This window comes from Toxorhynchites rutilus, chromosome 3, assembly GCF_029784135.1.
Source record: "Toxorhynchites rutilus septentrionalis strain SRP chromosome 3, ASM2978413v1, whole genome shotgun sequence".
Classification (NCBI taxonomy): domain Eukaryota; kingdom Metazoa; phylum Arthropoda; class Insecta; order Diptera; family Culicidae; genus Toxorhynchites; species Toxorhynchites rutilus.
Genome location: NC_073746.1, coordinates 181,052,551 through 181,079,171, shown reverse-complemented (window position 1 = coordinate 181,079,171; position 26,621 = coordinate 181,052,551). Strand labels below are relative to the sequence as shown.

The window sequence follows — 26,621 nt, the reverse complement described above, 5'->3', positions numbered from 1 at the left end:
TACGGCCGTCGAAAATCGACGATTCAATGGGAAATGGATACCGACAGGAAGACACCGCGGGAAGCAAACTTCGCATCCGCTCTCGAGCAGACCAAGTTGTTTCGCTTTGTAAACGATTTGGACCAAAGTTTTCACCGAATAAACGAGGCGAGTTTGACGAGAGCTATGATAGAATAACGATTCAATTATGAATCAGAAAAATTAGGTTTCTGTTAGATGTACATGAAGTCGGATATATCCCCAAACTTACTATCGGAAACGCACTTGAGCGATGACAACTTAATTATGTGCGAGAACAATATATATTTCATTTCAACATAACATATAACATTCAAATCTCAGTTCGTTGCAGCCGTCGAAGTTCACGACTTCTCCGGTATTCCTCTTCTTTCCGTTGGATTTCTTCCTCCTCCAATCTGATCCTTTCTAACTCTTGCTTGTGTTCTTCGGCTTCTGTTATGATTCTTTGAAGAGTGTCCAAATTATATTCAATGTTATGTTCCAAAAACAGACCCAAATTGATTGCGAGTGAAAGTTTAGTCTTAATTTTCGCTGCCTTTGCAAACTGAACCCAATGCATCGGTTCAAGGATTGGATGCTGTAAAAGTTCTATAATGGCTACATTCGGTTCGAAGGATTCTATTCGTGAAATAAAAGTCGAAATCACTTCCTGAATCTGAGGCTGATCCTCGAATGGTTCCATCAATTTCTCCAAACTAGCTTTGTAATGCTCAATTGTTCTGTTGACACCATCCACTTCTAAACTGGATAATGGATTTTCCCGCCAACTTTCCTCCACATTGATATACTCCGCAGCGTAGGTCCACATGTTTTTGTAGGACACAAATCCTTCCTGCAGTTCAAACAGATTTGACATGTCGATCGGTGGCATTTCGAACAACTCTTGGCGTATATTGAGAGTGTGACCATGCTGTATCAACTCGTTTATAGTCTTCCAGAGTTTCTTCACCTCGATCGACACTTCCGTCACTTTAGTTACGTCGTACATAGTTGTGTACTTCGAGATGTGAACATTGATATCTTCAATGCTACCCGCGAAAGCTGCCTCATCTCCGACTTGTTGCTTCCGGAATTTATCAACTTCAGCCTCGTGAAACTCCTGAACCGAACCGATCTGCTTCGTAATCGACAGCGGGAATGAAAGTGCGTTCCACTTCTGATAAAAATCCGCATCAGGAAGCGCATATCGGAAGAAGTCTAAAATTTCGTATTCGTACACAACCGTCTTCATGCGGTCTTCCAACCGTTGCAACAGTTCAGGTATGGTTGTCATAAATTCACGAATTTCATAAATGTGTTCGATCGAAACTGGTTTTTGGCACATCTTCTCCATGATTTCGTTATAATCGGACAAAATATCCGAAGTTTTATCAGCAAGACGCGCCGTCAACATTTTAAGTAGAGCAAACATGAGATCCACTCTCTTCTGGATTAGTACCTCGCGAAGCGGTTTAACATTGACCCAAAATGGACCAATGACAATGCTCAGCGGGAGTGTTCGTTCCAGACTTTCCCGCATTCGTATTTGAAACGAAATTTCTTCCTTTACCTGGGATGTAGTTTTGGAGAGCCTAACTTCTTCGACGTATTCTCCAATGTTCGTGAAGTATAACTGTTTGAACTCGGCGTAACGGGCGGCGTAAGCTTTCAGTGGAAGAATGCTCTTCCGATAGGATAGAATAAGATTACTCCTTCGATCTTCGATAATTGGATCGATCAAACCAACGGACGACAGAAACAAATTGGGAGCGAAAATGAGTGAACCAAACAGTGAAGGATCTATCAAATGAACATCGTGCGTTTGTACGATTGCTTCGTTGAACAGTGTTTCGAGACAGGGTCCAAATTCATCGGGATCAATTGAATAGAATGGAGCGTCGTCTCCCATTTCCAGCAGCAGATAGAAAACAGTTTGCTTGCCCGAATCGAAGGGCGAATCGATTAAGTTCTCCTCCCAAGAGTAGCTATCCTCCTCAATCAGGAGACATGGTTCGCAAGAGTCACACAATCTGTGGAAATAATTATGGGTCGACAAGAACACCAAATCTCGCAGCGAAGTTTGCATCCTGTGCTTGACTTGCTCCATGAATCGATAAAGTTTCATAAACTTGTAAATGGTCCAATCGTTGACGGTGATGTCAAACCAACCCCGACCTGCTTCGAACAGATTCCTATAAACCTGAAAGGCAGCAAAAATTATCAGTTGGCCATATGGTGGACCAAGTTTGTAAAATACTTACATGCATTGTAGTTCTCTCGATCCAATTATTCCGCAGATAACGTATCGTCTTCTTAAGTTGTATCTCATTTGCAGCGGTGAACTCAGTCAAAACTATGGTGTTGCTGTCATGTAATGAAAATAGCGATAGCTTTCTTAGCATCTCGCATTCCTGGTGAACCATTTCCATCGCATAAACTACAGCTGGATGACAAAGCAAAGTGATGCGCTTCAACACTGCAAATGATTCTTTGAAACAATGTTCTCGCCGAAAACAATTGTCACGCAAAACGGACGCTTTTTCATGTCTCACGCTGTAAACGTCCATATTCAATTGCTGATTCTCCTTCAGGTACAGATTCAGTGATGACCTCGTGTGAAACATGTGGTATATATTTTCAAAGATTCTCCGCGCATCTCCGTTCGACCATTCATCGATGCGCTTTCGCATATCTCTGGGCATCTCATAGTACTCTCCAACATTTAAGATGCGAGAAAAAAAAGAATTCCGCAAATATATCTCAGCATCCTTCCGTCTGCTGAGAGCCGACGAAACTCGGGCGCGATAACAGGCTGGATCTTCGTACACCATATACAGTCTTATTCGTGGCAACGCCCAAAAATCTCCATTGTCCGCAACTGTCCAAAGGAACCGCTCGCTGTCATAGTCAATGACGACAACCGTTTTCCACAACCATTCACCCGAACCGGCGTCCTGAATCAGGGCGATCCCTTGCAGATTCTCGATCGCAAGCCACCTCTCGGCGGACATGGGATCGTACTCGAAATCATCGAACCATTCCAGTGGTAGTAAAGTCGCCTTAGACAACAACTGCGCCTCGGTTTGCGGTGCGATGAAATGTTCCCAATTGATGTCATTTTGTGCAAGCGTTGCTTCCAAGTGGTCAGGTTCCAAAATGTATGTGCTCAGTGTTAATATGATTGGGACATTGCATTTCTTTAAAGGACGAAACATTCTGATACCATTTGAACGGAACTATCTGAAAGTCTAACCTTAGTGACGCTCCTTGAGATCGCTGATAACCTGAGAGATCTCCGATACGATGAAATCGATTCGATGATACTTTTTCGATCTGCAACGTTGCTCTGCAATGAAGTACGCCAATTTAGCGACGGGTATGACATTTTTCACTAAGTGCAGTACAATCGTTTCAAAAAGTATGCCTGCTGAGTTTAGCAAGTAACACAGAAACTGCCAATAGACCAAAGTCAAACCTCGTCCCCTTAGGATAATTGAGAACACACCACAACAGCTTGGGGGAACCCAGTTTCATTTGTTCATTGTCAAGCCGTGTACAAATCGTAGCAACTGACAGCTGTTCAGCTCACAGAACTCACAAACGCCAAAAACAACGTCAGATGGATGGAGCAATGCGAGGAAGCCTTCGAGATCCTCAAGGCAAAGCTCATCTCGGATCTGTTTTTGTGACCCCGGAGCGAACCGTTCTCGATGGCATGCGATGCGAGTTATATCGCAAAAGAAGGAGTGGTCACTCAGGAGATTGGAGATAGTGAGATAGCTTCATGTTGCTTCTCACCAGAGCTTCCATTCTCTCAATTTCAAAGCTTAGAGGTTGGGCCTGATCATGAATGCCACTTCACAGTGAAAACGAAATGAAGTGTATACAACGCTGTGGCGTTCGTGATCAGATGTACACGTACACACTTCACCGTTTATTGTGAGAACTCAGGCTTAACCTATCTGAAGACGAAGAAGAACCGTACGGAGTACGGAGGGAGAGTGGCGTAAAGCGATCAAAGTTTGAGTTTTTTTGAAAATCCAAAAATCACCCAAGGGGCAAGTAAAGGAAAATGTCTTGAAATTGCATGAAACGTCATCACGAAAATTTTTTTTTTTTCAAAAATCGACACTCTGGGGCTGTCATGAAATTTTAAGACTTTTGGCATCAAACTTTTTTTTCTTAAATCCCCGATTTCCGCTGATTTTTCGATTTTCAAAAAACTCAAATTTTAAAGTCTGCGACACCAGTATGATTGAAAATGAATGAAGCCCGAATAATGAAGTAAATGAAGCCCGAATGAGCTAATATTTTGCATAGAGTATATTATTGTGTAAATCAACATTTCGTAGCAAGTTCGGAATGAAAAATCGAGATAATTATTTTTATTGACTAGGGTGTCCATACTTTTCGTTTCGCATGCCGAAAAAAACAGAGTCCCAGAGTGCCGATTATATATATATATATATATATATATATATATATATATATATATATATATATATATATATATATTAGCAAATTGCAAAAACGTTCCAACTTAAGTTTGCTATAGAATCTGATAGGTGAGGTTCTGACCTATCTTCCACATTGTCAAATACAGCTGGGAATGTATTTGCAGCTAAGCTATAACCAAAAGAGAGAGTCGATGTACAGAAATCGATCAAATCACATACACCCCTTTCATTCTAAGCCCCTCAATTCAAATACCGCACATCCTTGCCTCTTCACTACTTTCAAATCACTGGATCCAAGTCCTTGTCGTACTAGTGCGGTTACGCAGTCATCAGGAGTTTCAGATATTTCGGATATGTTCGACAGATACAGCCAAAACATGTTGGCATCCCTTGTAGTATTGGTAGACACAAACTGTCCTGAACAATCTGTACCACGACGTAGTTGCTGATCGTTTGGCAGACGGCTCATGTTTTCATCGTTCTCAAGTTTCCTCTTAGAGGATACAAAAAAGGAGATGTTTGGATTAGGAACCGGTGTTGTCGGTACCGCCAGGATGAGCTCTTTGAAATTTGTGCGGATTTTCTGCCTTATTTCATCCAAATCTCATTTTTCAATTCCTCAAAATTCTGATTCATTGCGGCATTTGTTGACACCATGGCGTTCTTGAAACGTGCATTAACCATCATTTTACTGCAGGCATTGCACATCCAGAACAAATTCATAATACCAGATACTTTGGCGCATGTGGTACTATCCATTTTCGAGCACTTCAAACAAAATTGAGCCGTGGTGGGAGGCTTTTGATATGAGGCAATGGCGACGGGCAGCTTATTTCGACCACACTCTAGCCAGCTCGGAAAAATATATTTTTCGCTTATCCTACCTGACTGGAATAACACGAATTCTCATTGGGCAGTTTATTCGAGTTGTTGGGGATAGGCGGATGCTTTGAGTGGTTGTAGATGATGAATTACGGTGGAAACGATTATAAATAGACAGCAGAGAAACACGACTCAATAACACAACAGTGATGCCAGGATCTCCTGGAAGCGGAAGCGGCGATGTCTCGCACGCAAACCTGTGTTCGCCTGATTGCCCGGTTAGTTTGGAACATAGGATACGATCTTTTAGCAATGTCCGACCGAGCTTTAGCGAGCAGGTTTGTAATATACGAAGCGTAGAAGTTTATCGCTCGTGAGACGAACAATTTCATTCAAGCAAGGTCTGAACTCATCACGAATGTCAGTTAAATAATGACAATATCAAATTTATTATATTTTTTTAGAGATTGGCGAGCGCTCACGAGCCGCTCATTTGAGCCAGTTCGTCAGAAAGAGTGTACGATCAACGATTCTTTCAAAATGAGCCGCGGCTCAAAAAAGAACTACGGTTCATAACAGATATGTGTTTTTTTTTTAGAGCCTGCTTATTGGTAAAGAACCGTGGATCGTAAACTCATTCTGACGAACCGTGGCCTGCGGCAGTGTGGGAGAAATATATAATTCCCATGCTTCTTTTTAAGCGGTTTTATTCAGCTGTTTGTATGTTTGTAAATTTTGGAGGGTTACATATTTCCTATAAACCCTTGACTTGAGACTTGACTAGTAAGAAACAGTTATTTATGTAAAAATGAAATCCAAGATGGCGGCCGTTAAAAAATGACAGACTACATTTCTTCTGGAAACCCCATCATATAAGTATCAGATGAAAGGGCTTTCCTAGTAGAGCACAGTTATTTATGATAAATCCAACTCCAAGATGGCTAATTACTTTTTTAATGCAACTCCCACATATGAGTATCGGATGAAATGATTTGACTACAGTTTAGCATGAAAACATTCCATTCGAAACATTTTAAAAATGTTTGGGATATAAAACGGAGAGAAAACTTTGTCGTTATCGAAAACTGCTATGCTCTCCTGACTGATGATTCGACATGATCAACATTATATGGATCAAGAGAATTCAGTTCTAGTGATTATAAAAATGCTCTGTAATGAATTGATTTCGGAGCTAGTAACGCGATTTACAAATCTTGAGTCAGAAGAATTAGTAACCTAATCAATATTGCTACACCCAAACTAGCGTTGGCAGAAAACATATCATCATCGTCAGAAATAATACTTTTTCGCTGGAGGGTAAAATGCGCAAATAATGAACTATTTTAAAATCTTAAAAAATGTTTGTATGTATGGGAGCAGACATCTCTTTCTTTTTTTTCTTTTTTCATTTCATTTGGGATTGTACAAAAAAAAGTCCATACGACGTCAATGGAGCTCGAACCAAGACCGGCTGGAATGCTACTAGCTACTAGTGCTATTATATAAAAGCGTGATAACCTCATTATAAAATGGAGTTAGAAAGTGTTTTCTAAAGGGTGTGTCACATCAAATTGCATCACGGAAAAAACGCTGTAAAAATTTAATTTTTAGGAATTATATCTTCAGCTTTCGCTTATAATCAGATAAGAGTGTATAGATAACGTTGGTCATGCTTCACTGTCAATTTTTCGTAAATTTGGAAAAATGTCGTCGAACGAAAAAGAGCGTCGTGAATTAATCCTGTGCACTCATTTCGAGAATCCGGAGTTGCCACATCGGGACATCGGTAAGATGCTGGGAATCGTCCAATCCACGGTCAGCAGAGTACTAAAACGATACTTCGAGAACCTAACCATCGACCGGAAGGTGAAGAACGGCAAAAATGGATGCTCCGTCAGTGAAAAAGATCACAAGCGCGTAGTTAAGCAGTTTAGACGTGATCCGAGAAGTTCGGTCCGGGATGTCGCCAATAAGCTGAAGTTCATTCGTCCAGCGGACCAAGCAGCGGGAGGGCCTGCGTACATACAAGGTTCAGAAGGCTCCTAACCGCGACGAAAGGCAAAACATGGTAGGGAAGACACGAGCCCGGAAGCTGTACACCGAAATGCTGACGAAGCCGCATTGCCTGGTAATGGACAACGAAACCTACGTCAAAGTGGACTTTCGTCAGCTACCGGGCCTGTTGTTCTTCTCCGCAGAGGACAAATTCAGCGTTCCGGAGGAGATTGGCAAGCAGAAACTATCCAAGTTTGCCAAAAAGTACATGGTGTGGCAAGCGATCTGCTCTTGCGGAAAGCGGAGCGCCCCCTTCGTGATGACCGGCACGGTAAACGGGCAGGTTTACCTTAAGGAGTGCCTACAGAAGCACTTACTACCACTATTGAAGCAGCACGAGGGCCCGACCATTTTCTGGCCGGATCTCGCTTCGTGCCACTATTCAAAGGACGTGTTGGAGTGGTATGAAGCCAACGGGGTCACCTTCGTGCCAAAGGAAATGAACCCGCCCAACGCGCCGGAGCTTCGCCCAATAGAGAAATATTGGGCGATTATGAAGCAGGCCCTCCGGAAGAACCCAAAAGTTGTCAAATCGGAGGCGGACTTCAAGAGAAAATGGATTTCTGTTAAAAAAAACTACAACCTGACCTTGTACAGAACCTTATGGACGGGGTAAAGAGTAAGGTGCGAGCATACGGGCTTGGGCTCGAAGTATGAATAAAAAGAAAATGCCAAAAGTTGTTTAATAGTTTTTATTTTACTGTCTAAAATTTTCAAAAGGATCGGTCTACTGGGCGAATTTCTACAGCGTTTTTTCCGTGATGCAATTTGATGTGACACACCCTTTAAGAGGAAAAAGAAAAGCATGAACGAGAATATATATATTTCTCTGTCTGGGCCATGTATTTGGCAAACTATATGAAAAGCTTTCATGTGCTTTCATTTCAATATGTCTCATATTTCGATTGCTCATATTTACTAATACTGACTCTAGCATGTATATTATACAAATGATATACACGTATTGGGGAGTAGAGCATTTTCTGTTATTTTTTCGGCTCATTTGATGTAATAAATTGGGATGACATAACATGTGCTAAAAATTAACTTTGGGTATAGATCCTCGCATCAAGCAGCAAGGTTTTGGGGATAACAGAAGGTACAACTACGCACACCAGTCGTTGATAAGGACGCTAAAATGACATCCATAGAATACACGCCTACGAAACTACCACAAATCGTTGGTGATGAAGCGCGGTCATCTGTATGGGAGGAGTTTGATGCATTGGTTGGCAATCTCCGATCCTCACATGATCCAAAAGCTGCTGCAATATCTATTGTAGATGAATATTCAGCGAAACCACATTTGCTGAGAATAAGCGACCCTTTGCTTTGGTGGAATGAAAGGAAATCTATCTCTCCACGGCTCTAACATTTTTTTTTGAAAATATTATGTATTCCAGCGACATTGGTATCATGTGAGCGAGTTTTTTTCCGAAAGTAGGACAAGTTTGCAGTGAAAGATGTAGTAGACTTTCATCAGATAACATTGAAAAGATTTTTTTTTCCAAAATATATATTTTTATCAAGCCTCATATGGCGTTAGCCCGACGAGGCCGGGTTAGTAATATGTAACCGACTACTCGCGGTCTGTTCGAGGTTAGTATTACAAGTGTTCTCGTAATTGGGATGTTTCTGTCTCCAATGCTCTGTACGTGTGCCCGACACGGGATAATTCCTTTTGGGATGCAGCTGACCATTAATCAATAACGCCGGCCATATCTAGCGTGGTGCGTCTTTTCGACTCGAGGAATCCAGAATAGAATGGCCACTAGCCGGCGCAAACATCAGCTCGTGTAGAGTTGTCATGAGCGGTACAACCTTTAGCTCTTGTTGAATGATCAGTGGACTGCACAACCTTCGGCCCGTGTATCTGTAAAGAGTATTGCCGCGACTAAGTAGAAGTTTATAGATCGGATAGGAGGGATATAAAACAGGGACACAATGTTTGTAAATTAAAAAAAAAACGGGTGGGTAATGTCGGGGACATAACCGGAGTGACGTAGGGCTATACAAAGGGGACAGCTTTTGTTAAATATATATTTTAAATATATTGTTTTATTTTCTTCTCCTACGTGAATACCTACCTATCTACCTGAAAAATGGATTAGTTTACTGTTTACTCTTTATGAATATGTTGATGGTTCTGAAAAGAACCTTTGGTGTTGTGTTTTTGTTATAACTCGATATTCCCATCTTGTTCGGTTAAACCTTCCTGTTTAGCTATTGCGTTTGCCACTCGCCACAGCTTTTACAGTTGGAAAATTTCTTCCCATCCAGCTTGTGACATGTTGTTCAGTAAATTACATTTAATGCGACGTGCCGGAGAAACACTTTGCCACTCACTGAAACTAATTGTTGCCTTGATGAGCGCCGAACCGAAGCTGCTCTGTTCTTGATGCGGGTTTTCTGATTGTCGTGAGCAGCTTTGCAAGCCAACTCGAGCACTCCGACGGCCGAAACTCTATAATCGCTGTTAGGTATACTGGTGCTCCGGCACCAATCCGTTCGGCCTAGTTACCCTTGCGGAGCAATCAGTGAATGCGACCAACAGGGAACTGGAGACCTGTACGGTTCGAGTGAGACTTTGCCTTTCCCTTAACTTGTCCTCCTTTGTTACGTCCACGATGCCGATGCCGTACAACCACACGGGTTTACGGTTTGAAAGAAAATAAGATATTTTTTTGTGGTCCGCGTGTTTTATACTCTAGCGGTACACACTCACAGGATAGAGACAAATCGGCAGACTCAGCCAGAGGGGCGAGTCAAACGAGACGAACGAATGAGCGTTAAAAGGGAGCGATGGCAAAAAAATACATTCATTACGATTTGTTCGCTCGTTGGATTCACATGCAGGCTAAAAAGGGTCCTTTTCAGGTTCACAAAATTATCTTCAATCTAAAGAGTTTATTGTTTGTTATCACTCGATATCCCCATCTTGTTCGGCTAAACCTTTCTGTTTTGCGATTGCATTTGCCACTCGCCACTCGCTGCAACTGCCTGTTGTCTTGATGTCCACCGAACCGAATGTGTTCTGTTCCGAATGCGGGTTTTCCTATCGTCGCGAGCAGCTTTGCCAGCTAACTCGATCACTTCGGCGGCCGAAACTATATAACGCCGGCTAGGTGGACTGGTGCACTGGTACTAACGCGCTTGGCCTAGCAACTCCTGCGGGGAACTCCAGATCAACACGGTTCGAGCGGGATTTTGCCTTTCCCTTCACTTTTCCTCCTTTACCATGTCCAGACATGGCTGCTTGGGTTGGTTTGTTGATGGGTTGTGATGCGAACCGATGTGGTGTACGGTTTGAATGAGAATGATCGTTACGGCAGCGGAGCGGGGATTTTTAAGCTGACTGGCTGGCTCGAGAGTTACGCATGTGTGAGACTGCGACCAATGTTTCGTTCATTTTTTTCTTTTTCCTTTCCAATCGTGCTTCATTCTATTTCGCTGCTGCTCTGGTTGCCCGTTTTGGTCGGTACGATTTGAGGAGCACAAAATGGACCAATCAAAAATGGGCACATAGTGCATTTTGGCAATGCTTGATATTTCACAATTATTCAATTATTTATCTCAAGAAAAATTAAATGTTATTCGTTATGATAGATGCGTAGATATATTTCCTATCAATTGATGCAAAAACCTTTGCGATCTATTGAGAAATGCTCGAGTTATAAGCGTTCCAAATCTTGCATTTTTTCCTACTTGTTCAGTGCCTAGATTTCCATTTCACCCCCTATATCTTCCGGTTAGACGTAGTCCTACGTCAAAAAAATTAAAGAAGTTTATTGTGATGGAAAAACATCAGAGAAAATCTCCAGTAAAGTAATATTTTTACTATTCTCTGCATTGATTATTGTTTTAAGCCTTATTTTTTACGTCTTCCATTCTTTATATATCCTAATAACTGTATTTTTCATCTCTAGACAGACCTTCAACAATTTTGCTTTTAGTTCCAGTCAGTTTCTATACAGTCCACCTTAGGCGATTTGATTTTCGTTCATAGACACAGGGAATTCCTTAGGAATAGAATAAACATACTTTTCATAGTCCATAGTCCAACTCACAAACCGAAATATAACCAGAATTGAACTGGTCAGCACCAAATGGCTTTTTGCCTTCGGAACTAATGTTCGTTCGTCACATACGTACGTGCCTCGAACTACTACGGTCCTCCTGCAGAACAATCACCTTACCTCCATCTTCCGAAACGAACCATCCGAATTGCGATCCTTCAACTGTAGTGATCAAGTGTACGTCAAGTTGTACTCTAAAAACGCCTAGATTTGAGTACCAGGCATAGTGGGCCGAGTAATGTACAACGTTTGGACTGATGGGAGTCGTCTTGCTCGATCCCACGTTAACCAGATGAGAAGCCGAACATCATTCAGCTCTATCCAAGGTTCCGGTAAACCGCCGTCAGTCGAACACACAAATTTGCCCGTAAGCATTCTCTTGGACATTAGAGGCACACCAACGATTTCGAAAGAGTCCAGTTGTCAATCCTAGCCAGGAGTCCACATCATCTTCATCGACGTCTTCCAACTTTGAATCAGCTGCAACCTGAACGGCTTAACCTCTATCGATAATTCTAACGAGGGGAGATGCTGCGACAACTGGAATCGAACACTGGAAACACGGGCAGTGTGCAAGTTTTCCATTGTTTTCTCGCTGGGCTCTTCGTGTAACAGCTCTCGACTATCACAACGATTGACGTCATCAATAGCAGTATTCGGAACCGCCATCATTAGGTGTTTCTTTGTCGCATGTAGAACACACGTTTTTGTATTGTCCATAATAAATGTAGTTTTTATATTCGTTTACGTCCGCGTTTTATATTGTTCGAATGACTACCACGTCACGGCCACCCCTACGCATCGCGACGTAACACTACCTAACGCAGATTCTATCTGGTCACGGTTGCTTCAAGCAGTTCCTACATCGGTTTGGACAAGCAAGATCGCCCGTTTGTCCACAATACGAAAGCGTGGAAGAAACAGTGGAGCACGTCTTTTTTGTCTTTTCCAGAACCAATGCGAGGCGTGAGGGACTCCCTGCCCTTGATGCTGCGAATATTGTGAAGAAAACATGACGTGACGAGGTTTGGGCTATAGCGAAAGTGGGGGCGGACCAGCTTACTAGCAACGCCTGATTAAAGAATGGAATGTGGATCACTGCGAGGATCGTTGTGACGGAGTGAGCGTCAATTTGGAGGGTACTCGGGAAATCGATGGGTAATCGATGCACACCTCCACAGTGAAAACCCACGAGCAAGTATGGAAAAGTTCATTCGCTCATTTCTCCACACCGAATTATAAATCACCCTTGTATCTGCTTGGAATAATCATGGCGAAAAGAATGCAGCAAGCAATCATGAGATTGCACAATGAATCATTTTACACTCCCCGACCATCTTCATTCGGGACTGATAGTGAACATAACAAAACAAAGAGTGGAAAACAACATTCAATGAATGAATACTCCTTTGGAAGGATCGCATGAAACAAAATAACGAGTGAGACAAAATAGACTCAATCTGCGTGTATGTATGATTTTATTTTCCCTTGTATAGGAGAAGTGTGTAATACGCACCCCCTAAGCGAGAATTGATTTATCTTGACCATGCTCTTAAAATTTAAGATAACAACTACGTCAGTACGTAGATCAGTTAACCCTCAGTCATCTGTAATCTTTCTGTATTTTAGATACTGAATAACAAAAGTGCTACGAATTTTATTTTGTAAGGCGCCCAAACTCTAAATTTCCAATCATACGGTGTTAAATGGCCCAGCAGAAGTATAATATGCCCATGAGTTGTTTCTCTCAGAGACTATAAAGCTCAGAGAAACAGCTTGTATGGATGAGATATTTCATCAATCTATTCCATTCATGCCCACCAGCGAAGAGAAGAAACCGTTCCTATTCGTGCGTTAATTCTCCAGTCCGCGCTCTTGTTTTCCTGCATTCTCTGAGCACATAATATAGATGCTAGATGTGAAGACATGTTTTCGTTTTGAATACATTTAATTTCGTGAAAACATACATTTTAAAGTCATTTTAAAGTATGTGAAAAAAATGGTTTGTGTGATTTATCGAAAAGGATTTAGAAATATCGTGATGGTTTGCTCATTTTTGTTCATTATGATTACATTTGAAGACATTTATTCGTCCATGCAGAGATATTTGAAAAAATCATCTGGCATCCCTCAAATACAAGCTATTTCTCTCATGAGAATTTTACGGCCAAAAGAAACCTTATAGAAATGATGTAGAAAATTTCATCAAAAATTTCTTCCAAAGAAACATATTTTTCTTATTTTTTTAAAGCATGTTACAAATGTAAAACTTTCATAGTAGGATTCTATCATTGACTAGCACTATTGCCTATATCCATTGCATTTCTATTCTTGCTGGTTTACGAGAAAATCAGGCGGATCAAATTGCCCGGCAGGTGCGTTTTAGACACATCTCCTATACTCTTTTCCTTGTCAGCATTCAAGTGCACATAGATCCACCTTCCCGCTCACCAATAACTTGCGTTAATATGATCTTTGGCGTTGGCTTAGATCGTTCCATACTAGAAACAAAAAATGTCATAGCAATAGTGTACAGGAGACAACTCGATTTCAACCATCTACCTATATTTTACTGCCGCGATCGAGGCTCAATGATTGTTATTTGAGTGAAAAACGAATGATTTTACAGAGACACTCGCTGGCTCAAGCAACAGTTTCCAATTTGATTCTATCACCATCTAACATTATTCCGAAAGGCAAATGAGGGAATGCAAAATTCTCTGAGAATAGATGAGCGTAATCGAGACAGTATTTTTCCGTTCAAATCGAGAATGAACTTTGCGAAGATGATAGGTGAATGTTTTCTGTCGCAAAAAAGTGAGGCAAAAACGGAGAATAGAAGGGTGAGTTTTATCTGTGGATGAGTGTTTTTGAACGAATTCCGATGCGATTTTGTCCATACCTGCCCACGAGAGCAGTTGTGACTGGGTGCGCGTCATATTCGAGGTCGCTTCCTAATCGGTGCACGTCTCTGCAGGTGAGAAACTCCGCGGTTGTATCGGGTTTAGCAGGATATCAAAAGAATTAATGAAGTTTGAGGTATGAGAATTGCAGTTATTGAAGGAACGGTGTATTGATGAAATGATGTTGTAAAGATACTACATATCGTATCAAATAAAGAACAGCCAACAATTCAAATCTTCATTTCGCTCATTCCTGTTCATGGCCTCGATTAACATCAAAAGTCACAAAAAAGAAGGTTGCCATCAAACGATTGGTTGAAACAGTTTATTGGAAATGGAATAATGAAAATAGATTATAATTTATGTGCCAGCGAGAGATATGACAACATGAATGAACAAATCAAATAGAACAGTACAATACCGCAACCGCATCCCACAGACTCATGCACACATACAAATGGCGAGCGCAAACATCAACGAGAAACGCCACAAACATGCCACTCCGGGTGATACTGTCGAAATGAATTGTAACAGTCAGTTTGGTTTTGTGGTGCCTGAGGTCAGAGAAAATCAATAGAATTAATTAAAAACAAAAACGCTGCTCGTGAATTGAATACGTTTCAGTATTACAATGTGTTTACGGTCGGCAGGGAATTGTTTTCAACCGGACCGATACCGATACTTCCTCTATGGAAAACATCATTTTGTTTTCATTAATTAGTACCGATTTGCTGATAACACCGTCAAACTAGGAGTCGGGGTTTATCAAAACCGTAGACTGCCTTCCGTAAAAAGGGCGGTCTGAGTTATTTTTCATTTTCGTTCGTGGGAACTTGCTCAAATCGTTTCAACATAAATATGCTTCGTGCACAAAAATGTACCGAAATATGGACTGCCGCCGCGGTTGATTGTAGCGATCCGTGACTGGTGGTTGGATGCGAAAATAGGACACATATCGGAAGTAATTTTCATATTCATGACGTCGACGAAATTTATGGCTTATTTTGAATGCCAGTTACATAGAGCGTACAGTTCATGCATTTAGCGGAAAATATGAAAATTAATTTAACATGTTTCGCTGGAGAAATTTATTGCTTGCGGGAGCGTAACCACGTTTCACATGGCATGCGAAACCATCAGACAGGCGTGTATCAGGAGTGAGAGTTGAGCATTCGGTTGAGCAGAAAAGTTTCACCGCCAATTATAATAGTTTGTACTGATTAGCTGGCAACTGAAACTGAGATACTTTCAACATTGTTTCCGGAGAATATAAGTGTACTTTACTATTGAGGATGGTTTACCAAACAATACGAAGAGGCTAAGTGGGCTCCATCTATTGTTTTTTCGTCATCAATTATACTGGGTCTTTCAGATTGAACGCTCACGCAACAAATTTTAATAACTTCTACAAAAGTGAACCTATTTTCATTTTTTAAAAACGAAAATAAAGCATATTTTAGGACATTTTTGATGTGATCACCCCTTTTTTCGATGACGCGTTTTAAAAGGTGAACAAAATTCTTCATTCACAACTTTAACATTACGACTTCGATGCTGTTGAAAATCCGAGTTATTTCTTCTTTAAGTTCCTCCAAATTTTGTGACCCCATTGGAAGTAATCGACGACGAGAAATGTTGAAATTCTTACCATAGGAGGACAGAGTTCAGGCTTCGGTTGCTCGAGTAATACGATTTAACTAAAAATACACGTTCTTGTAAATTGTACATCTTGACACTTAAAACCATCCGATCAGACTGCACGAGTAGCCGAATATTATCAGCCCAAAGTGGGAAATGCTGTGTTACCGTCGACGGAGCGAAAAAAAAATTTATGAGGAGATATTCGATTTTTTGGCGTGAGTGTTTAATCTGAAAGACCCTGTATTTAACATTCTGTTTTTATCATATTGGATCATTCAAAAAGTATCCACAGTTAGTATTTTTTTAATGGGATATTTCATCTTTGTTAATTAGTTTTAATAATTGATCATTATCACCGGATCGCCAAGAGGATATCATGATAGAAGTTTAATCATCGCAGAAAGCAATACCTCCCGCATTGAGGAAGCCCCCGAGCCAATCAACCCAGTCGTGCTCTCTGATTCCAGCCTCCAAAGTCGTTCTGGACCTGTGGCTGCCTCTGGTGAAGGGGGCTTCCAAACTGATACTTCAGGCGAGTTATTGTATTCCGAATCCATATCTTTGGTTGATCAAACTTCTTGTTCCAGCGTTCGTGAAGTAACTCACTCTACCGAACTTCGTAATCGTCGCACACTTGACGACTTGACGACTCCTCACTTCTTAACGGTGTATTACCAAAACGTCAGGGGAATTCGCACGAAGACAAACGAATTGTTCCTGAAACTTTCTTCCTGCGATTATGGCATCGTTGTTCTGACGGAAACATGGCTACGTCCAGACATCGCCAGCTCGGAACTCACTTCATGTTACACTATTTTTCGATGCGACCGTAGCTCTGCCACTAGCAACCTTCAACCTGGAGGCGGAGTTTTAGTGGCGGTTAAAATGTCACTCAAATGCAAATCAGTTGCACTAGCGGATACTGACAACCTCGAACAAGCTATTTTCTGTGTCAGTCTTCCAACGTCATCAGTGTATGTTTGTGGCATTTACACGCGGCCCAACTCGCAACCAGCTATATATTCACTACACTCCTCATCAGCTTCGTGATCGAGCTTTGGATTCCGACACAATTGTCGTTGTGGGAGACTACAATCTTCCCCGCTTAAAATGGGAGAAAGAAGATGACGTTAACAGCTTGTTGCCAACGAACGCTTCATCCGAACAAGAAATTACGCTAGTTGAATCTATGGTTGCCACAGGTCTCCTTCAAATCAATACTGCAACAAATGCGAATGGCCGCCTTCTAGACCTGGTATTCGTGCGCGATCCTAGCGTGGTTGAGCTAATCGTGCCTCCATCTGCCCTACTTAGAATTGATATCGCCCCATGTCGTTGGTTCTTCGTATCGACGTGAACGAAAACTTTCTGCAACCTCCTGGGAACACAACTCGAACCGACGACTTTGATTTTCGACGCTGCAATTTTGCCGAACTCAACAGAGCTATCTCTGCCACCGACTGGGTTCAATGGAGCTATCTCTGCCACCGACTGGCACCACTTCCCCAGCTTTCTCGCCTGACAGTCTCAGGAATTGCCCCACTTGACGTGACCAAAAGTTCTGGAACTGACTTCCGCCATTGTTCCTAAAAGAATGCGCCTCATCTCTGCAGACACCACTAACGATAATTTTCAATAAATCGCTACGTCACAGCACTTTTCCGCAGCAGTGGAAAAACGCTTCAATATGTCCGATCTTCAAATCAGGCTCTAGCCATACCGTTGAAAATTATCGAGGCATTTCCATCCTATGTTGCGTGACGGAAGTATTTGAGGGACTAGTTCACAATGTGCTGTTTGCTGCATGTCAACCGATGATATCGGAGTATCAACATGGTTTCGTCAGTTAACGATCGACAGCGACCAATCTCATGACGTTCACTAGTTTTTTGTCAACGCAAATCGAGCTCAGACACCAGGTAGATGCAATTTACTTCGATTTTTCGAAAGCGTTCGACAAGGTTCCCCACGAACTCGCAGTAGCAAAGTTCAGTCACCTGGGTCTACCGTATTGGATAACTGAGTGGCTGCGTTGTTATTTATCTGGTCGGAAGGGATACGCTAACATCAATGGCTCGCATTCCCGAATTTTTCCCATCACATCTGGAGTACCGCAAGGAAGCGTTCTCGGACCGCTTATCTTCGTTTTATTTATAAACGACCTGTGCTTCCGACTGAATGCTGGGAAACTGCTCTACGCCGACGATTTGAAAATTTATAAAGTAATTAAAACTCATCTTGACTGTTGTGCGCTACAAGCTGACATAGAAGAGCTACGGTTGTGGTGTCGGGATAACGGAATGGAATTGAACATAACAAAATGCAAAACAGTGTCGTTCACTCGCCGGCAGTCTCCAATTAAATTCCGTTATTCCGTTGGGCCTGGAATTCTGGAACGCGTCGATTCCATACGGGACCATGGAGTCGTCATAAACAGTAAACTGTGATTCAATGAGCATATCTGCGTCACAACCGCCAAAGCGTTTGCTGCCCTCGGATTTGTCCGTCGCAGCACAATTAACTTCAACGGTGTCTACGCTATCAAAACGCTATAGAGTAGTGCGGGACAAAAGTGCGCACGGGGCAAAGGTGCGCATTGGCCATTTTGAAGTAAACGAGCATAAAATTTCGACAACAGTGTAGTCGTTTGATACATTATTACACCAGCAGCTCACACATATAAAAAAAGATACATTTTATGAAAGTGGCAAAAAGCTATGAGGTAAAAAGAGTTTTGCGATGTTTGGATCTAATTTTTTCAGTTTTGGAGATGACGATTTACTTACCTAAAATAACTGGAAAGTTCGTAACTACACTGTCAAGGAATCCTTCATTCTATAGTAGATGATAGTGCGTATTCGGTTTTGTGAAAAAGTTCAAGAGCTTTTTTTAAAAATTCGATTAGTTCAAAAATTGCTTGCGGGGCAAAGGAGCGCAGTGGCTGTGGTGCGATAGTTCGCACCAGAATTTTGCTCTGAAAAAAAATTCTAAAATGTTTTCAACCACATTTTTAACGGAACCCACAAGAAGGAAACTGATTTGAATAAATGCTCAAATAGCCCAACAGTGGCTTTCGGAGGGATTCTTGAAGCGTCGGATTGCGGCAGATCTCGATTTTTCTGAATCAGCTCTGAGGAAGAGGCTCATATCAGAAAGTGATTTAAGATTCGAATCTTCTTTTATTGACATTTCTAATTCTGCTGGGATGTGTCAGCGAGCACCTTCGGTTCAGATGGGTATTTACGAGTGAGCAGTCTGAGGATCTGACGAATGCAGAGCACTGGACAAAGCTTCATACCATAGGAACTCTCAAAGATTTACGGCGTCTGGCGTTTAATTTTGCGGAAGCCAACAACCTCCAGCACGAATTCAACCAAGTTGCAAAACAGCCAGGAAAAGATTTTGATTCTAGTTTCATGAGGAACCATCGTCTGTCTCTTCGAACCCCACAATAGTACAACGAAGCATCAGCGCTCCAAGGCAAAGCGTCGGAATCCGCAGAACCGAAATCCAAGATGAGAAATAAAAATAAACAATTGCATAAAAATAATTCGAAATCAATTTCAAATGAAAAATGTTTTTATTTTCACCATGCACCATGCATGCACCATTTTTAATTACGGTTATGTTTCGTTTATGTTTATGTTTTAACAATAAACTTCAAATAAATATTGTTTTTTTCAACAATGAGTTTCAAATAAATCAAGTGAAGGTAACTATGTATTTATAAACTTGATCTATATAAATAAAAATGATCTGGTGTCCGTTCCTCACTATTTAACTCAAAAACGAAGGAACGGATTTAAACAGTCAGTATCAGGACTGATGCGTCTTAGTCTGCATCAGGTTTATATGTCAAAAAAGAAATTATATACCGCGAGTATAGATTACGTACATAAAAATAATTTCTGTCGGAACAATACATCAATTGTGGGAGGGACAAAGTTCGCCGGGAGAGCTAGTTTGTTAATAAAAACGAATTCTGTTTCAAATGTTGGACATTTTCGAATATCTTATATTGTCAGTCTCCTCCCTCCCAAAAATTTCCACGTGGTATGTTCGATCATAACATCCACTCTTCTCACCCATAAAAAAAACTATAGAACACCTCCCTCCTGCCTACTGGACGGTGCCTACACTCTCTAGTAATGATGCTTCACCCGCTTCTGATGATAAAGCATTGATTTTTGGTATAAGTTATCTCAGAAGTTCAATTCAATAAGTGCGCACCTTTGCCCCGTACGGTGCGCACTTTTGTCCCACTATGGGGCAAAGGTGCGCATTTGTCTTTTTGTATTAAAATAGGTATTTGTCCAATTACAAACACAATCGAGAAATGCTTGTACTACGTTTCGAAGGTAATAGGCAAATTGGTAAGCAAACGGAATTTTATTTGCTTTTATTTCAAGAGTTATTGGACAACAACAGTTAGGTGCGTACCTTTGCCCCGCATTACTCTACTGTTCGTTAGTCCGCAGCATTTTGGAGTATGCTGCCTGCGTGTGGTCCCCGTTCCACACTAAGCGAATCATGCGGATGGAGCGAGTGCAACGTAGCTCTCCGATATGCTCTCCGACAATTGCCTTGGACTGACCCAGACCATCTTCCGAACTACACAAGCCGTTGCAGACCAATCGCCTTGGAATCGCTAGTTACTAGGCGTGCCAACCTGTGTTCGACCTATTAAATGGTAATCTTGACTGTTCATCGTTATTATGTAATGTATCGTTTTATGTGCCATCTCGACAACTACGTGAGCATGATATATTGTTTGTTAGTCGTCACAGGACTTCTTATGGATTTCACAATCCCTTGGACAGATGTTTTCGTGAATTCAACAGTGTATGTGCGATGTTTGACTTTAATATGTCCAAACCCGTTTTTAAAAATAGGATTAAGACCTTATTATAGCGATACAGTCTGTAGAATTGATAAACAATTCGAGACGGTGATCAATAAATATATAAATAAATAAATTATTATCTATAACTTTCCGTCACTTTCTCCATCCGTGTAAAACGCAAAAATAAACTAATAAGTATGCGTTACAAAGCCGATTCGTTCGAAACGAGGAGGATTATGCTTAAAAATCACCCGAAGTTGACCTCCAGCGAAAATCAGAACCATATGCCAAATAGTTTTTGACACTCATTCTATTTCCGAGTCAACTTCCCGCGCCATAAGCGCAAGCAGTGGTGCCTGTCATAAAAATGAATGTAAGCGCAAAAGTGCACGAAATTTCCCATACTCATAACATTAAGTATATAATTATATAATCACAGCAGCTGTTACTCCATAGCTAATTAAATATTTGCCCCATCAAAGCGAGAGCATCGCTTCGCCGCGTCCTTCGGTATACAACAATACCTCATCGCCACGTGAAACTCCACCCTGTGCTTCACAGCAACCGGAACATTTCAAGGCAAAATCGGGCAATATCCTCGTACCGGAGCTGCTTTTCCAAATCTTTTACCTCCCGACAACATTTCACTTTTCGGAAGAAAATACAGAATAATTTCTCTTGCAAACGTGTTGGGATCTCAAACGGTTCCACCCTCCCCTAAACCTAACCTAAAGCTTCGCGCACAGCAAATATTCGGCAGCGGGTGGTTTGAAGCAGAATGGAACGAAAATAAATATCATAAGCATTTGTCGCTCATTGCAGGATTTTAAAGTTTCTAATATATAGCCACCGATTTACAATAGAAGGCACCGAAGCCAGAGCAGAAGTCGTAATGCTATAAATTAATCAATAGGTGTGACTGGAATATTAATTGGACAGAAGAAATCTGAGTGAATTAATAATTTTCAACCGGTCGCAGCTGCTCGGATCCTGTCTGCTAGAGAAATAATCAAGAAATAAATTGAATAATTCATCCATCCAGGAGAATTTAGTCTTGATATCTCAATACCTCGAAGAGTCAATGCATAATGGAGAGGTATGTCTTCCCCCCCACATTGCCTGGTAATACAATTACTTTTCTCAATTACAAACTCAATGCCACTAATTAGTATCCTGTGCAAAAATGTAAGACGAACGTGCTGAAAAAGTTTAAATGCTCTTCAAATAGTGGGTTTGCTGTCGCATCTCTTCCGAATAGCATCCGCCTTAGGGTGGTGCTGAAAGACGCTCGAGATCTATTCTCCTCTCCGTGTTGTGCGCCTTTGTGTGTCACAACGAAATTCGAAGCTGGCAGCATCACTAGGAGTTTGCGGCACTTTCGGGTAGAGTTGACCACAAGTCAGAATCCAAGATTCCGTCACAGTTATACCAGTGTGTTTCTGGGAAGAGTAGGGACAACGAGATGGAATTAAGTTTACGTTTAACTTTTCTATTACGATTGTTGCAGTTGCGAGAGTTTCGTTTGAAATTCAATTTTTAATTGGACTTTGAGCATTTACCCTCTGCTTCGAGGTTTCCGGCGGTGTTAAAATGTGCGAAACATCTTCGCTCTCGCTCAGCTGTTCTGGAGTACAGTGACGTACGAATAAAAAGACAGATAGTTTCAATTATTTTCAGAAGAAGAAAGATCAACGGATATGAAATTGATATATGAATAAGGAATTCATATTTCGAAGGGCTTGAAGCTGTTTTCTCACACTTTCTGCATTGAACATGTCGATTTCTGATCAAAAAGGAAGATATTTAGTTTGCTTCACTGCTTTATTCAAGTGTTGAAAAAATTGGTTATGTGCAACTCGAGACCTCATTATGGCAATATATTTATAAACGTCAAATCCCATATCAACCTCTTCGTCAAATAGGGGACGATGAACTTCGGTGATGATTGGGTACCCGTCTACAGCGACATCTATAGTGTTTTATTTCTGACGTAGAACTACGTCTTTCGTTAAGGGTGCTAAATCAGAAAACAGGTCACGTTTTTATGAAATAAAGTTAACGTTAATAACTATTTTTGCCGCCAACGGAATTTTACAATTTATATACCAAACGAATCGGAAATTCCCTAAGATTTGTTTTCTATGCTATATATTACAATTCCCTGATGTGTAAACGGTTTAAATTGATGAGCACTAGAAGCATTTCCATTTTCCCATACATTTGTTCTGCTTGTTTGTGAGCTTCCCTACCCATGCCTTCAATAACGAGCAACTTATCGGCTATCAACGAAGGGGAATGGTTCAAAGTCTCCGTGAACAAAGAAAAGAAGAATAAGTAGAACGGAGGGGAATATTTGCCTAGAACATGAATATTGGATCTCGCTGAGGCTAACTTTCATCGCTTGTTCTTCCTTGTTTTGCATCATCACAAGTCTTCGTTTCGGATTGAGCTATGGACGCGACCAAATTACTTATTCGCTGATGTCTCTGGTATTGCAATCATTACATCAAACTTACGCCATTTCATTAGGATCTAAAATACACAATTGTGGTGGGAATCATCGAACTAGGCTATAATTGGCTCACCAAAAAAATAATTGTTCAGGAATTTTGTGTGCGATTTGGTTCCGCATGACAGTAGCAAAACTATCTTGACCAAGGATGACAGCTGAGCTAATGGAGACCGTAAATATTAATAGAGAAGGCTTCTGTTCAAAGAGCGTAGAGCGGAGATCAGTTTGTGTATATTTAGTTGCTTCAAGCCATCGATACATGGCTTTGTGTGTGTTCGTGCGTGCTTCATAACCTGTATGTATAAATAACACATCTTCGTTACGCTGAAACCCCATTATCTGCCCCCGTGTGCATTGGCCGCGATGCAACAATCACCTTTGACATTACATCAATACTTCGAACTGACGCTATGGCGAAGCAGACGTTTAAGTTATGCGCCACATAATTATTTGAGGAATATCAAGCTAAACCATAGTGAATGTAGTGCTGAAATGTTGTGAGCTGTTTAGGTTCGCTTTCCAGTCGCAAACAAATCATAATGGAGAAATGCAATTTTTTTCGTGCCAGTAGTATTGTCAGAAGCGTTTCTTTTGAGAATAGCGCAAAATGATGAGAAGTTCATATTATTATATTCTTAGCCTATTCAAGCCACCAATGTGCGTGCTATGTTGAACGCTTGTTGATGCTGGTTGGTTTTTGTTGTACGAAAGATGTCTTGAGGTGCGATTCCACTGAGACAATTCTAAATAACATGTAACATGATAATTGATATTTGTAAGTATTGTCATTGTGCTCCCTTGGCCGAGTGGTTAGCGTCATAACTAACATGTCGGGTGTTCGGGTTCGATTCCCGTTCTGGTCGGGGGAATTTTTCGTCAAAGAAATTTCCTCCGACTTGCACTGTGATCACGCGTATTCTAGAGCTTGCCACTCAGAATGCATTCAAGGCGTGTTATTTGGCATAGAAATCTCAACTAAGTACTAATAAAAATGACGCAAGTAATACTACGTTGAGACGTCGAAGTTCCTCTAGGAACGTTAGTGCCATTGAAGAAGAAGAAGAAGTATTGCCATTGTTGTGATTTCCATTCGGTTCCAAAAAAAGATCGATGTGGTTATGAAATGTGGAATAATGGAGCTGGTGCAACAAGTGTATAATCGCCTGTAGCCGAGTGTATTTCAATTGCGAAAAAACACCGGAATAGCGTTTGAGGCAAATTTTCAATACATTGACATGAAACAAAGTGCGACATGCGATCATCTAGTATATTGTTCTGCGAGGGCAAGAATGAATCATCAATCCATTATCGTCAACTGAATCTACAATAAAAAAAAAGTCACAGGAGAGTTGTGTCCGAGACACGACCGCATAGTTGACGTAGGATTCCGTTAGGCTATCTGTTGATTTTGGATATGTTTGAATTACAAAATTGAAAGGGCCTGAAGAGGGCCATTATGTATTGTTAGGTATTGTTTGTTAACTCCACCAGTGTTTACCGAGTGATGTTGGCCGAAGCATGGTAAACAGTCGTTGGATGGTGGATGGTTGGATGGTAAAAGATACCGAAGTGGAACGAGATATGATGAAAACCGCCCTCTGTGATCCTATACAAGATGCCTCCTGTGTTATGTATGGATGAAATAGAGAAAAAAATCACTAATGTAATATAAGATAATTACCAATACCGAACACAATTATCAATTTTTCTCATCATTAAAAAGATGTTACTTTAATATAGAGAAAACATATTTGAAATGGAGAAGGTAATTTTCTTTTATAATTTTTGCTTTCTAAGTGTTTATTCAACCCAATGCGAATTTAAATTGAACTAAGAATAACTAATACTATATGTAGATCATAATAATCTTTTTCTAATATTTCTTCACTTTTCCAGTTTTTATCGCCGTATAAACTTTGCTTGGGTGAAAATGAAAACAAAAAACAGACAGCTTAAACCAAACGACCCGTTCTCGAGCGGAAACACACCTTGGTTTTTATTTAGGAAAATTGAAATAAATCGTTTCATATATCAAGTCATTTTTAACACAACTGCTACCATATACAATTTTACAATTACACTTGTGCTGAATGAATTTTTCACAATACACGATCGATCATTGATATGAAATTTCACGAATCAACCAACATTAAAGTTTCAAATTTTAAAATTTTATTTGCTAGAATTAATCGTATCACTCACCTTACTTGCAATATAAAAATTCCCCGACTTGCGTATATTTGCAATGCTAATTTCCCCCGGCACCTTGGTTTTGATATCTCTGTTAGGGATTACATTTCGGTAGGAACAAAAGCTCCCCCTACTTTCATGTATTTGCAATGCCGATTTCCCCCAGGCAGCTCGGTTATGATGTCTCTGTTAGGGACCCGCCGCCTGTGTCGTCAATTTCGACCAATCAAAAGTGGGTATTTCCGTTAGGATAGGGGTTGAGATTTTTCAATTATTCGATAGTTAGTTTCATGTCATATATTATTTTCTTCAATATAAAAAATTATTATGGAGTACCGAAATCGAATGACGTAAAAGTTTCATCAATCCATCATGAAATGACTGAGCAGTAAGCGTTTGCAATTGGACGATTTTCACGATGTGCTCGATTTTCTATTTTCAATTTGTACCCCAATATGTTCCCGAAAGACGTAATCCTACGTCAAAATGACCTTCATTTCGAATACTGACATTTTTATTTCATTAACATGGTTCCGAGATGGATCCGTTTTTTCAAGAAGAGAAAGCGACGCACGTAATGAATTCGAGTGAATGTAAAAATCAATTGATATTCACATGGATACTCTATCGAACCCTAAAATTTGGTACACTCCATTAAACATAAATTTTAACGTCATACGGCGTATTCCACCAACAAAAAAGCACTATCGCCAAAGCATTGCCACTGAGAGTACGTATTTAATATTACAGCTGAATTACTCATTCATGGACAATAATGGGTGGTTACCGTGGCCGCCTTCTGGATCCTCTACAAATAGTATACAACAATTACAACAGGGAACAGGGAAAAAATGCGCAATGAGTTCTCGCTCTCTCACTTCACGGGGGCTACGGTCCATTTAAAAAGAGGAATATCGTTCGCAGCGGAAAAGTCGGCGATCGACGCTAAAAGCATATTTAAATATTCACCACATTCATAATATATTATTATTGCTTCTAAATTACGTGCATTACGTAGGTACGTACCTGAGCGGAGAAGTGAACAGAATTATAACTTCCAGATACGCTTCTGTTATTTCCGGTGCGCTCGGGGCGAAAGCAACAATTTCTGACTCGCTTCGG

The 26,621-nt window shown here is 40.8% G+C and overlaps 1 protein-coding gene across 1 annotated transcript; it reads right to left on the bottom strand.

The window, feature by feature from the left end:
• Window positions 1-331: 331 nt before the first annotated feature.
• Window positions 332-3,351, bottom strand: LOC129779179 (dynein axonemal heavy chain 1). Its single transcript, XM_055786474.1, has 3 exons — window positions 3,254-3,351; window positions 2,262-3,197; window positions 332-2,200 (listed from the first exon to the last, which is right to left on the bottom strand). The coding sequence occupies exons 2-3, from the start codon at window positions 3,009-3,011 to the stop codon at window positions 332-334; spliced, it is 2,619 nt and encodes an 872-aa protein (XP_055642449.1). The 5' UTR covers window positions 3,012-3,197; window positions 3,254-3,351.
• Window positions 3,352-26,621: the final 23,270 nt, after the last annotated feature.